Below are 15,839 nucleotides of genomic sequence, written 5' to 3' on the forward strand. Positions count from 1 at the left end.
TTTCCCCAAATCGTGTATCATTCACATCTTAGAAGGATGTGGCTCTTTGAATCAGTTCAGCATTCATTCAATTAAGCATATGGCGTGAGGTGCCCTTGCAACACATTGCTGCAGAATCTTCATTTTACTCATTGCTGTTACCAGAGAGACATTTCAGATCAGATGCGTTAGCACACCCTTTCTTTCCGAATCACATATTATTCACATCTTGGAAGGATATGGCTCTTTGAATCAATTCAGGAGCAGATCTCTCATCTCTATGGAGAGGGAACTGTGGCTCAATTGCACAGAGCACGAGGATCCTACAAAACTATATAAAAATAATGTATTATATTATTTTGGGGATGAGAAATGTTGCCCTTTGACCAGCATTGGGTGCTCATTTTGCGACACAACAGTGTAGCCATTATGTAAAGCATCTCAGAGCCTTTTATAGTATGAGGTTCAGCTATATAATGCAAGAGAACTAGAAAAGTTAAGGGACAGAATTATTGTAAATCCTAAGCTGTTAAAATAATTTGTAAAAATGAGGGGCATGATTTAGAGTAATTGCCCTAGAGAGATATTGTAGCATTTAGAAGAAAAGAATAAATCTTGGAGAGAAATAGGATGATACATATATTTTCACTAACCAGTCACTAGGCATCAAGACAACATATGGGCTTTGAATTATGCAAAGACAACTGTATTTGATGCAATTAATCGATAGAGGTTTTTCAGTAACTGACTGAATGTATAACAATAATGGAAATTGCTGGATGGAGTAACATGTAAATAAAGGAAAGGCAACCACTCACCTGTAGTGAATCCATGTGTGGAGCACAGAACTACATAACAGAAAACAGCATTCACTCTAGCTTTTGAGCATTAGCTCTTTTTCGAGCAAAAGTACACCCTTTCTCTCTCTCTCTCTCTCTCTCTCTCTCTCTCTCTCTCTCTCTCTCTCACACACACACACACACACACACACACACAATTACACATATTTTGTTATGTGTCATTGTGTGTGTGAATATGTGTACTGCTTCTAGAAAGAAAGCTAATGTTTGAGAGCCGATGTGAATGTTCCCTTATTTTTGCATATGAATGAATGTACAGCACTTGTTACATGAGAGAATTTTCCATCTAGTCTACTGCTATGAAGCTGTTCCCACTTATGAGATATTGGAACAGAATATAGTTGTGAGAAGCTGAATGTGAGCACTTGCTCTTAGGGCCCACTATACCGATTAATATGGAGTCAATGATTTAAAGTCCCAGAACAACAAGGTAGGCACAGGTAGATGAAAGGAAGTACTAAATTAATACTTCTGACTTCCTCCCAGTCAGTCAACACAAAGCTCAGATACTACAGCCCCTAACATAAAGCTTTTGTAGGGAAGGCAAAGAGAGGATTTGATTAATTATAGCATATGCACAGGCATATAAGCAGTCATTCTTCCCAAGCTCCATACACAAGTATAATGGAAAGAAACTGTAATGTGCGATATAATGGGTTGTACCCTCTGCTGTGTACTTCACAGTGCTATGCAGAGTTTGGATGCAGATGTTGATGATACACCTATAGTCATTTGCAGATTCTATACCACACGTAGCTTTTTTGCCTCAAAGGAAATGATATCTACAGGTCTGTAGCCTTTTAAAATTATTTCAACCTGACAAATATTATATTAAATAAAGGGTCAAAGGGAGAAGAAGGAAAGGAAAGGAACTATGAATGTCAGCTGCGCCATGTCAGCTGCATCAGGGCATTATGCAGAATCTGCAGTGATGAGTGAAAATGTATGCCGGACCAGGATTTGAATCTGTGCTCTCCTGCTGACTAAGCAGTTGCATTAACTATTGCACTATCCTGACACAGTGTTTATCGCAATCTCGCAGACTATCTCGGCATGCTTCCCAGCTGACCTACATTCCCACCTAGCGCCATCTATCAGCAGTCCCTGCCCATGTCCTTCGTGCCTGCTATTTTGAGATTCCCACAGGAGCTGGAATGTAATTGTGCACCGCACTGAAGGTGGTGGATTCATTGCCTACTGAGGTGAATCAATTATATGAATTCTTGGTTTCTATTCTTTTGGATATGTCCAAAAGAATGGACACCATGTGTTCATATAACAAATATTACCTGTTTTGCAGGTAGTGTGACTGCATACTGCGAAGTTTATGTCATCTTTGCAATATTAAACTGAGACCAGTACCATTCCATTTTACCCATTATGTTCAAACAAATCCTCAAACCAAAAATTTCCACAGCATTGGACTGAAAAGAGGGTCGACTATCAGGGTCACCTTGTTTCTATGAATTTTTTGTGTTAGGAATTTTTACCGACAATTGTTTACAGGGTCAGGGCAAGACTGATCAACTATTAACATTTCTACATCAGTCCCCCTTTGACATCCTGCACTGTACATGGGTAGGTATGAATTGTTGTCTGGACATTGTGGTGTAACCTGTTGCTTCTATGGAAAACATGTTCCACTTCTAACGAAAGATGTTTGTGCAAACTGGAATCATTGTTTAGGTAGTTGTTAAATGTAAAACATCCCACTGTGCATGCTCTGGTTTGCAATATGTGCAGATTTGGTGTAAAAATTGCCAGGTCGGAACACTGACAAGGTGCAACAGCATTTAATTGTCTCCACCCGCTGTGGAGAACCTCTAATGCTTGGGCTTCGTAACTTGGCAGTGCATTGGAAGTCAAGGAGCAATGGATGGGGGCTATAATGTCAACACCAGAACAACTGAAGAAAACATAAAAAACTGTCATTCTGTAATATCATATCAGTACAAGAATACATGTTGTGATTTATTTCAAGCTACAGGTTAAGAGAGATATGTTCGCCCACAGCTGCAACTGCAGTTGTCTATTGGAAAGATTGCATTTATGCCACAGAAGAGTTATTGCAAAAGTGACTATGTCATTTTAGTAGCTTGAACAGATGAGAATTCTCTTTCAGCACCCATCCAATGCATAAGGTGTAGTAGTCACACGTACTGTATAGTGACACTGCATAGCAGGTTCATTACATCGGATACCGTCAAGAATGGTGACCGCAAGTTATATGTAATGTGAAAGTTCCAACACATATCAGCTGGATAACAGATCATGTGGGGGGTGAAAAACAGAACCACTTCTGTCCCACTCCAGTATCTCCTGAGTAACAGGTGAAATGTATCTGCAGCCATAATCACCACATTGCACAATGGCATGTGATATGCCTACAAAATAAAATGTCTTTGGTCTGCTTCATAATTTCTGTGTATAGATAACACAAAAGATTATGCACATTTGATATTAATTTGTACATTACATCATTATCTGTTGCAGTTCAGAAATAAAGATCAGTTGTCTAGGGGGTGTAACATCTGCCATGTTTAATTGTCTCATGTGCAGTATCTTGCTCAAGAATATCTGAGTGCAGGTATCTGAAACTCATTCTGTAGTTTCTTTCTCTTTGTGTCAATAATAATGGGTGATCTATGTGCAGGTATCTGAAACTAATTCTGTAGTTGCTTTCTCTTTATGCCATTAAAATGAGTGCAAAAATAATCAACTTCAATGTGTTATTTAGAACTGCTCACTTAATTTCTCAAAATAAAATGGTTTAAAATGGTGGAGGAAGGGTAAGGTAATCATGTTGTGCATTTAGAGATGGTCCTGCAAATGTGCACATTGAGGAGAAGCAGGTGTGACGAATTTGTTTTGGAAAACAGTCTCTTGAGAGGCAGTTAGTCAGGTATGGAATTTCTTTAGGAATCACAGATAGTGCTCACACAGAAAGTCAGCTTCTACATGTGTGCATATCAGAGAGAGAACAGTTTTTTTTATCATGTCATTATTTGCAACGGAACTTCAACTTTTTTTTGGTTCAGTGTGGAATCCAAACCACATTGTGGTCATTAACATTCACTAAAAGAATTCGAGCACAATCTGCACAGAAATTTGAGGGAGCAAAGACTTGTATTGTTGGTGGATTTTGTGGATTTAGAAACACAAGTAATACTTGAAAATGTACTTTCTAGCACTTTCAAAACTTACATGTTCATTCGAAACAGGAAAAATTGAGGTCTAAAATTGTTTTGACTCATGGCCACACACAGCTGCCTGCTTGTCAAGACATTTTGGAATTTTAGAAGGGAAGTTTTGGAAAAGCTTTCTCATTGTACCCAATGACTGTTGTCTCTGCCAGCACCAAAAGAAATGACTTACCTCTCAATGTTTTGCAGATAAAATGTGCTGAAACATAACTCCTGAGTGGCAGAAATAGCAAGCGGAGGAATTCAATGCACGGGGGAGGAAGGAGAGGGGGACTTATTTACTCTACAAAACTACCTGAAAAGTAATTGTGGCAGTAGGACAATATACATATATCATGTGTCTGTGGGTCTCGAAACAATTTTGGCCAGTCCTGTACTGTTACTCACTGAAAGAGCACAGGGGGCAGAAGTTGGCGTCCACTATTGTGATCCTGTGCCAGATTATCAAAGTTGAGATGGTTTGCCCTTGCCTTCCTGCAGTCTGTTGTGAAGTGTCAGGTGTCTATATGTATTGTGTGGATGACTGATGGGTTCTTGTACTGTATAATCATTATGTTGCTGTGTACAAAAAGTCAAGGAAGGGTGAAATCTGAAGTTACCACATAGCCCATATCTCCTAAATAGCACCAAGACTGCTGAACTTTATGTCTTCATGCAGTTGACACATCACCATCAACAATGTTACATGCCCTCACTCTGTAATGGTTCAAACATCAACAGCCAAGACTGCAGCCAACCAACCAAAACCAGGTTGAAGTTACAGGCCAATAGACTAGTAGTTGAGAAGCATCAGTAGATGTGCCTTCTGCAACGGACACTTCCATGTGAGGGACATCACGTGAATCACCATTGTACAGTATGAGTGACTGACCTTTACACTGCCCCAAACCATCGACCCCCCTCCAGATGTTTTGACATGGCCTTAGTGAAGAAGTGCCTTTAGCAACTGTCAGCATGTGGAAATTGGATTTAAACTGTCAGGACCAACCCATTAGAAAGTCATCACAGCTGGGTCATCTGATGACACACAGCCTATGTCAGTCATTGCTACCCAAGCACAGGAACATTGCCCCACTGCTACACCATCATCTTGCAGCTGTCAGCCACCATCTGTCATCCATCAGCAGGCTGTAGTAGCTGGGCCATCACTACCATCCACGGGAAACACCTGTGTCGGCATGCTTGAGCAAAAATGGCAATGTTTGCAGATGATACAAGTATTTTTATCAATGGTCCCAACTCTGCAATGCTAGATACAGTTGTAACAGCCACCAACGAAGAGCACAAATGATTCACAGAAAATAGCCTAACCCTAAATTTTTCAAAAACTATCATTATACAGTTTCAGACAGTAAATAAAAAGCTCCAAGTTCCCAAAATGGAGATCAACAACCAAAATTTTATGAAACCACAGATCAAAATTCCTAGGCATCTAGATAGACATCCAGCTAAGATGGACAGAGGAAACTGATCACCTGGTCAAAACACGTAGCGCAGCATGTTTTGCCCTGAGAGCTATTTCTCACGTTGTTAACAGAGAAATAATGCTTTTGTCAAATTTTGCCTATTTCCATTCTATACTCTCCTAAGGTATTATCTTTTGGGGAAATGCTACAGGGGTTGAAAGATTCTTCAAACTACAAAAATGAGCAGTGAGGTTGTTATGTGGGGTCTCTAACAGAACATCCTGCAGAGGTCTCTTTAAGATTCTCAGGATATTTACTGTTAAAAATCAGTATATATACTCACTGATGATGTTTGTAGACAGCAACAATGAATTATTCCACAAAAACTGTGGCGTTCACAAGTGTAACATAATACAGGGGAAAAATTTCCACCAAAGGTCTGTAACTCTGACAAAAGTCCATAGGGTCAGTAATAAAAGTATATAGCAAACTTCCCACCAGTATAAAAAAGGAAACTGATAACATACAGATATTCAAAAGGAAACTAAAAACATTCTTCAGAGTACAAACTTACAAAATGAATGAATTCCTAGAGTAATAAGGCATCCTTTTGAGTAGAAATAGAGGAAAGAAAATCTTTACTTATGTCATGAAGACAAAATTGTGTACTTCTGATATAAATTGTAGTGACAATTAAAGTGTAAATATATTTATATCGTAGTTAAAATGTGTATTACCATTTATTCTTCCCTATTAGGTATTCACTTGAATGCACTTATGTGATGAAGATAAAATTTTTGTATTTTAATTTAAATCATAATAAAAAATGTAAATTTCATTGTTTATTTGTGGCATTGGGATAAAAATGTTTACTTCCATTCATTCAGCTATTTTAAGCATTTACTTGAACTTATACCACTGAAATGCAGGTTGCAATATTGTCCACAATTAATTGTTCATAGAAAATAACTATTTGTATGATAGATAAAATGCTGACAATTTTTTATTATTTCACGTGACTTGTTCTGTATTACTAGTACACCCTTTATACAATATCTAATCAACAGGACCAAATAAAAAACAACTCAAATCACCTCTTGTTGTCTGCAGCCTGTCTATTTCAGATGTGCTGAATCATGTGTGGTTGTGTCCATCAATAAAGTGTCCTATCAACTGATTGGCTGTCTCCTTCACCCACTCCATCACCAACCCCCAGCAGAGAACCACTTGCCCACTCTTACCCTGCAGTAAATCCATGCTACAAGTCCATGTGATGCTGTGGAAAGGTCTGATACATAACTTATGATACTGGCTGAAGTATGATGTTCGGAACTGTATGCCACCACTTCTCCTACCATTGTATCCAAACACTGGCGATGGGACTGCCTTCCCTCTGACTAGGTTTTGGACCAACAGCTCCACTGTTGAGCATCATAACACATGTTTGTGATAATGAGCTACAATACGTGATGTATGTATGTTTATACAGGACGAATCACCCAAGTAGTGCACCTGTTTTATTTCGTAAATTGTTCAAAATATTTAAACGAGATTTTCAGCATTTTTATAGTACACAGAGGGGCACATAAGTTTGTTACATGTTTAATCCACTTAACTCAGTTGTCAGCTGATACATTGAAGCAGTATTTTTTAAAATGGGTTGATATACTTTTTTAATGGCATTCAAAAACTCTTGAAAAGATGAGTACAGTAATACTGGTGCTGAAACTTTTCACAAAAATAACCAAAAAATGAAAGATAGAAAGACAAGCTGGTGAGAATTGGCTATTGTGGTGTAAACACTGCCATGTACGGCTCTTTTGTCAGCATGTATTGTTGTCTCAAGCCTTTTGGCTGTTGACTTGTTTCCACAAAATCTGTTCACTGAAACATGTTTGTTGCACATCACACATTTGGAATAGTTTTCCTAAGCCCCTTCTGATGTGTAGAAGCTACCTATCATTTCAGTTACAACAATCATAAGTGACTTATATCTATTTCATACAAATTAGGGCCAAGAGGAATCATGTTTAATAGTTAGTAGCTTAAGCCTGTCTTTGTGCTGCATATAAAGATGGAGTCTGACATGAGAGCCTCACTTGGCAGTTTATGCTCTTTGCTAGTCATTCGGGTTCAGTTCAAAGCTGGACTCATCACTGAAGACAATTCTACCGCAGTCAATGAGGTTCTGCGTAAAAGATGTGTCTGGAGACACCCAGGAGAGTGGTGGGATGCTGATCTGACTGGCATCCACCATACAGTCTGACAACCATCAGTGATGGTCTGAGGTGCCATTTCTTTCATAGCAAGACACCCTCAGTTGTCACCTGCGGCACCCTTAATCATTTTGTTGCTCTTCATGGCAAGCCATCCTGGGCTTACATTCCAGCAAGACAATGCCCACCTGTACATGGTGAGTGTTTCTACTGATTGTTTTCATGCTTGCCAAACCCTGCCTTGACTAACAAGATCTCTAGATCTGTCCCCAACTGAGAACATTTGGAGCATTATGGGGAGGGCCCTTCAATCAGCTCGGGATTCTAACAATCTGATGTGCCAATTGGACAAGATATGGTATGATATCACTCAAGAAGCCATCCAGATACTCTAATCTATAACGGTAAGCCAACAAACTTCTTGCTTAAGGGCCAGAGGTAGATAACACATTATTGACTTGTTCAATTTGTGAAGTACTTTCTCATGAATAAATAACCCAATTTTTCTGAAATTTTAATCATTTGTATGTCTGTAGATGTAATCACATCTACCAATTTCCTCCCTTTTCAGGTAATTTCTTCATGGTGCATCACTTTATTTCTTTTTCTTTTTGTAGAGTGCATCACATGCCAAAAACCTCGTTTCCATATCTTGAACAGTTCACAAAATTAAAGGACATACAAGCATTAGGCTATGCACACACTAGATTTCACAATAACTGATGTGCATATTTTTAAAGTGGGGCGTAGTGGTGGAGGAATTGGGTGAGAACCGCCATAAATATGGTAAATGTTGACCAAGATTTGCTGTCAGATTGGAAATTTACACCTGACGCGTAAACACACGGCATTTTTCCTGGCTTGTTGGACACTTAGCATTTTTTCTCGCCAAACTTAGAGGCACTTATGTATAGGAATTTATTGACTATTTGTCGCTGCAAAATTAGGACCAGATATGGAGTGACAGAGTGCAATTATGTGCATGTGATACTCAAGACAGGTTAAAAAATCAAAATGACAATGAAGAGCATGCGTTATTGACATAATCATGTAATGAAACAGGAAAATTGGGAAAACCATTTCAAGTTAGAAAGGAAACAGACTTAAAATGCAAACTACTTTGAGATCACACTTGGAATGCAACATAGACAAATCGTTGTTTGGTGTAACATTGTGTTTTTAAAATTTTATCATTATTATTTTTAAAAGTAAGAGAAGGAAATGACATGTTTTGCATTTGACATCTAATTTCATTTGTTTTAGTAACAAAACTGGACTAATCACTTTTAGCTACAAAAAACTGAACAAATCATTCATATAATTAAGATAAATATCACTTGTTCATTTTCCTTGTAATACATGTGAAATTCTTATTGTAGGAAAAAACTTTAAACCTGTAGCAACTGTTACAATCCTACTGTTTAATTTCTCTAAATTACATTTGAAAACAGTGCAAACAATATATAATATAGGATAAAAGAAAAAGGAACTAACAATAATTTATGTACTTAAAAAAAAAAATGTGCCTGTGGATACAAAACATTCACAGCTATAGTCGACCTTTTTTTCATAGTCGTCGTCATCATCATCACCACCATCACCATCATCATCATATTGTTGTTATTATTATTATTATTGTTATTACTAATTTCTTGTTTAGTGTAAATAATTTGTAGGCTATACTGATCATGGTTAAGCTATGCATCAACATCTGTAAAAGCATGTAATTCTTGTATTTCAGTTCATAACAGATTAGTTAAAAAATGGTAAAACACATGTCTGGAAACCAGAAGGTCATGGGATCCTGGCCAGATGACAGAAACTTTTAGCCTGCCTTCAATCTAGAATTCGCCTCACAATGCCGTGAGTAGGCACCAGGAAAGAAACATAGTTAGGATTCAGCGTGTTACACTACAGGTTCCCTTTACCCAGCTGAATAGCTGGAGTAGATAGGGATACGCAAGTTGTCAAAATGGTGTCCAATTGAAAGACATGCACCTGCCCATTCAGCCACATGAAGTAATTATTATTATTATTATTATTATTGTCTTTTTAAAAATTGTTCTAGTCAGTAAGCCCACTATTGCGAGTGATTCCTCGTATGCTACAGTGGCACTCTAGATAGTGCCAGATTATGAGGGGCAACCAAATAAGAACCGAACACCCACCACAATGGGACCATGAAAGGGTGCCACTCAAAAGTAAGAACCATGCACATTAAGACATTGACCCCACTGAGAGACAAGATGGTCAGTTTCTGTGTCATAGAATGCAGCTGGCAGATCCACAATGACCCTTGCATTTTCTCATCTAATTGAAACTGACATCCATGCATGTCTTACTTCAGGTTGCCAACAATGTGAAAATCACATCTGGGCTGTACAGATGTTGCTGCAGTGTTTCGCAACCAGATCAATGAAGTGTAGCCTTCATACAATTGGCAGTGTAAGTGCGACCATTATCGTGCAACAGGCGATTCTGTCTGAGAACATTCCTGGGCGTTTTGACTTCATGGCACATCACAGTTTCTGCAAAGTGTTTTCATAGTGCTGTGCACTGATTGTGGTTCTGCAGTTGAGGAACTCGGCAACCAGAGGGCCCCGAGAGGTGAGGAAGGAGATCGTAATGACTTTACTTTGTGCCATCATCTTGAGCCCGAGGGCAAATGGCAAAGCCAGCACTCTAGGCTTTTCACATTTCCCCTGCTAAATAAATCCAAAACTGTTCACACAAGTCCTGGTAAGGTTACAATGATCTACAACCGCAGGGGCCCTGTGCTCATCGAGTACTTTGACCGTGGGACCACGATCGAGGCATAGCGCTATGAAGACAATTACAGAGACTGTGACCTGCCATAAAGTCAAAACGCCCAGGAATGCCGTCAGACAGCATCATCGTGTTGCACGATAATTCCGACCCACACATTGCCAATCAGACAAAGGCTACAATTCAGTGATTTGGTTGGGAAACACTGCAGGAGTCTCTGTACAGCCCAGATCTTCCAACGTGTGTTTTTTACATCATTGGCGACCTAAAGAAAAACATGCGTGGATGTCCCGTTTTATTTAGTTGAGGAAGTGTAAGAGCAGGTGTGGTCTATCTGTCGGTGGCCAACTGCATGCTACAAAACAGGAACTGATCGTCTTGTCTCCCAGTGGGAATGTCTTAACACGTGTACTGATTACTTTTGAATGGAACCATTCCATGGTCCCATTGTGACTGGTGTTCGGTTTTAATTTGGCAGCCCACTATAGATAATGGGAACGGCAGAGGATACTAAAATAGTTTTATAACAACTTGGAAACTCTGCCTCCTAACGAATCAGTCTCCTCAACTCTGTTCGTATTTCGAGTGATACATAAAATCCATTCAAAGTCCGAGGAGGCTGTTAAGTTGTACACGAACTATGGTAAATATTAGGCGTCCACGCTGCCACGGATGAAGAAGCGGCGGTAGGGCACGCCGGTGCTCGCGCCTTTCCCGTAGCGCCAGCGCCAGAGGCAGGCCAGTGCAGTTACGACGGAGACGATGGCGACGACGCACCAGAGGACGACCAGAAGGCTCGGCGGCCGGCGCAGGCGGCTCGCGCGAGCGGCGTCGCACAGCAGTCGGGGCGCCGCCGCGCTGTAGCGCATGCGCTGCCGCAGCTGGCGGCAGTGCGGCCCCGCCGAAGGGTTCCCGCGCGTGTCCAGCTCGGCGGACGGAGCCGTGTCCGACAGTACCTCGAGCGCCGCTTCCGGCACCGATGTCAGGCTGCAGTGGCGCACCTACCGGAACAGGGTGCTTGTTTATTTATCGTATGGTGAAAAGGTTTTAAATTGTAAGACATTTCCAGGGGCAGATGTGGGCTCTGACCACAATCTATTGGTTATGAACTGTAGATTAAAACTGAAGAAACTGCAGAAAGGTGGGATTTTAAGGAGATGGGACCTGGATAAACTGAAAGAACCAGAGGTTGTACAGTGTTTCAGGGAGAGCATAAGGGAACAATTGACAGGAATGGCGGAAAGAAATACAGTAAAAGAAGAATGGGCAGCTTTGAGGAATGAAATAGTGAAGGCAGTAGAGGATCAAGTAGGTAAAAAGACGAGGGCTAGTAGAAATCCTTGGGTAACAAAAGTGATACTGAATTTAATTGATGAAAGGAGAAAATACAAAAATACAGTAAGTGAAGCAGGCAAAAAGGAATACAAACGTCTCAAAAATGAGATCGACAGGAAGCACAAAATGGCTAAGCAGGGATGGCTAGAGGACAAATGTAAGGATGTAGAGGCTTATCTCACGAGGGGTAAGATAGATACTGCCTACAGGAAAATTAAAGAGACCTTTGGAGAACAGAGAACCACATGCATGAATATCAAGAGCTCAGATGGAAACCCAGTTCTAAGCAAAGACGGGAAAGCAGAAAGGTGGAAGGAGTATATAGAGGGTTTATACAAGGGCGATGTACTTGAGGACAATATTATGGAAATGGAAGAGGATGTAGATGAAGATGAAATGGGAGATATGATACTGCGTGAAGAGTTTGACAGAGCACTGAAAGACCTAAGTCTAAACAAGGCCCCGGGAGTAGACAACATTCCATTAGAACTACAGACAGCCTTGGGAGAGTCAGTCCTAGCAAAACTCTACCATCTGATGAGCAAGATGTATGAGACAGGCGAAATTCCCTCAGACTTCAAGAAGAATACAATAATTCCAATCCCAAAGAAAGCAGGTGTTGACAGATGTGAAAATTACCGAACTATCAGTTTAATAAGTCACAGCTGCAAAATACGCGAATTCTTTACAGACGAATGGAAAAACTTGGAGAAGCCGACGTCGGGGAAGATCAGTTTGGATTCCATAGAAATGTTGGAACACGTGAGGCAATGCTGACCCTACAACTTATCTTAGAAGAAATATTAAGGAAAGGCAAACCTACGTTTCTAGCATTTGTAGACTTAGAGAAAGCTTTTGACAATGTTGACTGGAATACTCTCTTTCAAATTCTGAAGGCGGCAGGAGTAAAATACAGGGAGCGAAAGGCTATTTACAATTTGTACAGAAACCAGATGGCAGTTATAAGTCTAGGGGCATAAACGGGAAGCTGTGGTTGGGAAGGGAGTGAGACAGGGTTGTAACCTCTCCCTGATGCTATTCAATTTGCATATTGAGCAAGCAGTAAAGGAAACAAAAGAAAATTCGGAGCAGGTATTAAAATCCATGGAGAAGAAATAAAAACTTTGAGGTTCGCCGATGACATTGTAATTCTGTCAGAGACAGCAAAGGACTTTGGAAGAGCAGTTGAACGGAATGGATAGTGTCTTGAAAGGAGGGTATAAGATGAACATCAACAAAAGCAAAACGAGGATAATGGAATATAGTCGAATTAAGTCGGGTGATGCTGAGGGAATTAGATTAGGAAGTGGGACACTTAAAGTAGTACAGGAGTTTTGCTATTTGGGGAGCAAAATAACTGATGATGGTCGAAGTAGAGAGGATATAAAAAGTACACTGGCAATGGCAAGGAACGCGTTTCTGAAGAAGAGAAATTTGTTAACATCGAGTATAGATTTAAGTGTCAGGAAGTAGTTTCTGAAAGTATTTGTATGGAGTGTAGCCATGTATGGAAGTGAAAGATGGACGATAAATAGTTTGGACAAGAAGAGAATAGAAGCTTTCGAAATGTGGTGCTACAGAAGAATGCTGAAGATTAGATGGGTAGATCACATAACTAATGAGGAGGTACTGAATAGAATTGAGGAGAAGAAGAGTTTGTGGCACAACATGACTAGAAGAAGGGATCGGTTGGTAGGACATGTTCTGAGGCATCAAGGTATCACCAATTTAGTACTGGAGGGCAGCGTGGAGGGTAAAAATCGTAGAGGGAGACCAAGAGATGAATACCCTAAGCAGATTCAGAAGGATGTAGGCTGCAGAAGGTACTGGGAGATGATGAAGCTTGCACAGGATAGAGTAGCACGGAGAGCTGCATCAAACCAGTCTCAGGACTGAAGACCACAACAACAACAACAACAACAACAACAACACATGGTGAAAAGAATTACAAATAAACAGCATCTGTGGACAAATGTGCACAATCACAAGTGCGTACAATCTTACGTCTCCAGATCTACTTCCACGACCCATTCGATAAGTTCATCCTATGAAGCATGTAGCCAGAATTTTGTCAAAGAGTGGGTCCAATGCAGCATTATGCTTGTTTAATACCTCTAATAACGTTTTTAACACCACCTGTCGCAGTTACTGCGTTTAATCCCACATACACGGCCGCGCTGTGTTCACGGGACCTAGACGTGGTAGAGAAGACCTTAAATAGACTCATGCTTTTCATTTCATTCGAAAACACATTTATTTATTAATTCTATGTACTTCGACTCAGTCTTCTAATACACTACTGGCCATTAAAATTGCTACACCAAGAAGAAATGCAGATGATAACTCGGTATTCATTGGACAAATATATTATACTAGAACTGACATGTGATTACATTTTCACGCAATATGGGTGCATAGGTCCTGAGAAATCAGTACCCACAATAACCACCTCTGGCCGTAATAACGGCCTTGATACGCCTGGGCGTTGAGTCAAACAGAGCTTGGATGGCGTGTACAAGTACAGCTGCCCATGCAGCTTCAACACAATACCACAGTTCATCAAGAGTAGTGATTGGCGTATTGTGACGAGCCAGTTGCTCGGCCACCATTGACCAGACGTTTTCAATTGGTGAGAGATCTGGAGACTTTATTGGCCAGGGCAGCAGTCGAACATTTTCTGTATCCAGAAAGGCCCGTACAGGACCTGCAACATGCGGTCGTGCATTATTCTGCTGAAATGTAGTGTTTCGCAGGGATCGAATGAAGGGCAGAGCCACAGGTCGTAGCACATCTGAAATGTAACGTCCACTATTCAAAGTGCCGTCAATGCGAACGAGAGGTGACCGAGACGTGTAACCAGTGGCACCCCATACCATCACGCCAGTATGGCGATGATGAATACACGCTTCCAATGTGCGTTCACTGCGATGTCGCCAAACACGGATGCGACCATCATGATGCTGTAAAGAGAACCTGGATTCATCCGAAAAAATGACATTTTGCCATCCGCGCACCCAGGTTTGTCATTGAGTACACCATCGCAGGCGCTCCTGTCTGTTAAAAAAAAAAATGGTTCAAATGGCTCTGAGTACTATGGGACTTAAATTCTAAGGTCATCAGTCCCCTAGAACTTAGAACTAATTAAATCTAACTAACCGAAGGACATCACACACATCCATGCCCGAGGCAGGATTCGAACCTGCGACCGTAGGGGTCACGTGGTTCCAGACTGTAGCGCCTTTAACCGCTTGGCCACCCCGGCCAGCGTTCCTGTCTGTGATGCAGCATCAAGGGTAACTGCAGCCATAGTGTCCGAGCTGATAGTCTATGCTGCTGCAAACGTCGTCGAACTGTTCGTGCAGGTGGTTGTTGTCTTGCAAACGTCGCCATCTGTTGACTCAGGGATCGAGAAGTGGCTGCACGATCCGTTACAGCCATGCGGATAAGATGCCTGTCATCTCGACTGCTAGTGATACGAGACCGTTGGGATCCAGCACACGGTTCCGTATTTCCCTCCTGTACCCACCGATTCCATATTCTGGTAACAGTCATTGGATCTCGACCAACGCGAGCAGCAATGTCGCGATACGATAAACCGCAATCGCGATAGGCTACAATCGGACCTTTATCAATGTCGGAAACGTGATGGTATGCATTTCTCCTTCTTACATGAGGCATCACAACAACGTTTCACCAGACAACGCCGGTCAGCTGCTGTTTGTGTGTGAGAAATCGGTTGGAAACTTTCCTCATGTCAACAACTTGTAGGTGTCGCCACCGGCCTCAACCTTGTGTGAATGCTCTGAAAAGCTAATCATTTGCATATCACAGCATCTTCTTCCTGTCGATTAAATTTCGCGTCTGTAGCACGTCATCTTCGTGGTGTAGCAATTTTAATGGCCAGTAGTGTATAAGTAGAGATATAGGTAGAGGCGACAGCCAACAGTAGTATCGATAGCTCAGGCGTATCGATGGCCTTGTCGACTATCTATAGTGCATATTCCTTTTTCGTTGTATGATTGAAAATAAGAATGTAAGTGCGATCAAAAGTTTCCGTCCGGAGGCCGTACAGTC

The 15,839-nt window shown here is 41.0% G+C and overlaps 1 protein-coding gene across 1 annotated transcript in view; it reads right to left on the reverse strand.

The window, feature by feature from the left end:
- Window positions 1–6,350: 6,350 nt before the first annotated feature.
- Window positions 6,351–15,839, reverse strand: part of LOC126481116 (chondroadherin-like protein) — an 84,254-nt gene continuing 74,765 nt past the window's right edge. The window contains exon 4 of the mRNA XM_050104650.1: window positions 6,351–11,431. Coding sequence (XP_049960607.1) covers window positions 11,081–11,431 — 351 coding nt within the window. The 3' untranslated portion in view covers window positions 6,351–11,080. The remainder of the gene's footprint in view (window positions 11,432–15,839) is intronic.

The sequence above is a fragment of the Schistocerca serialis genome, chromosome 5 (genome assembly GCF_023864345.2).
Source record: "Schistocerca serialis cubense isolate TAMUIC-IGC-003099 chromosome 5, iqSchSeri2.2, whole genome shotgun sequence".
NCBI classification, from domain to species: Eukaryota; Metazoa; Arthropoda; class Insecta; order Orthoptera; family Acrididae; genus Schistocerca; species Schistocerca serialis.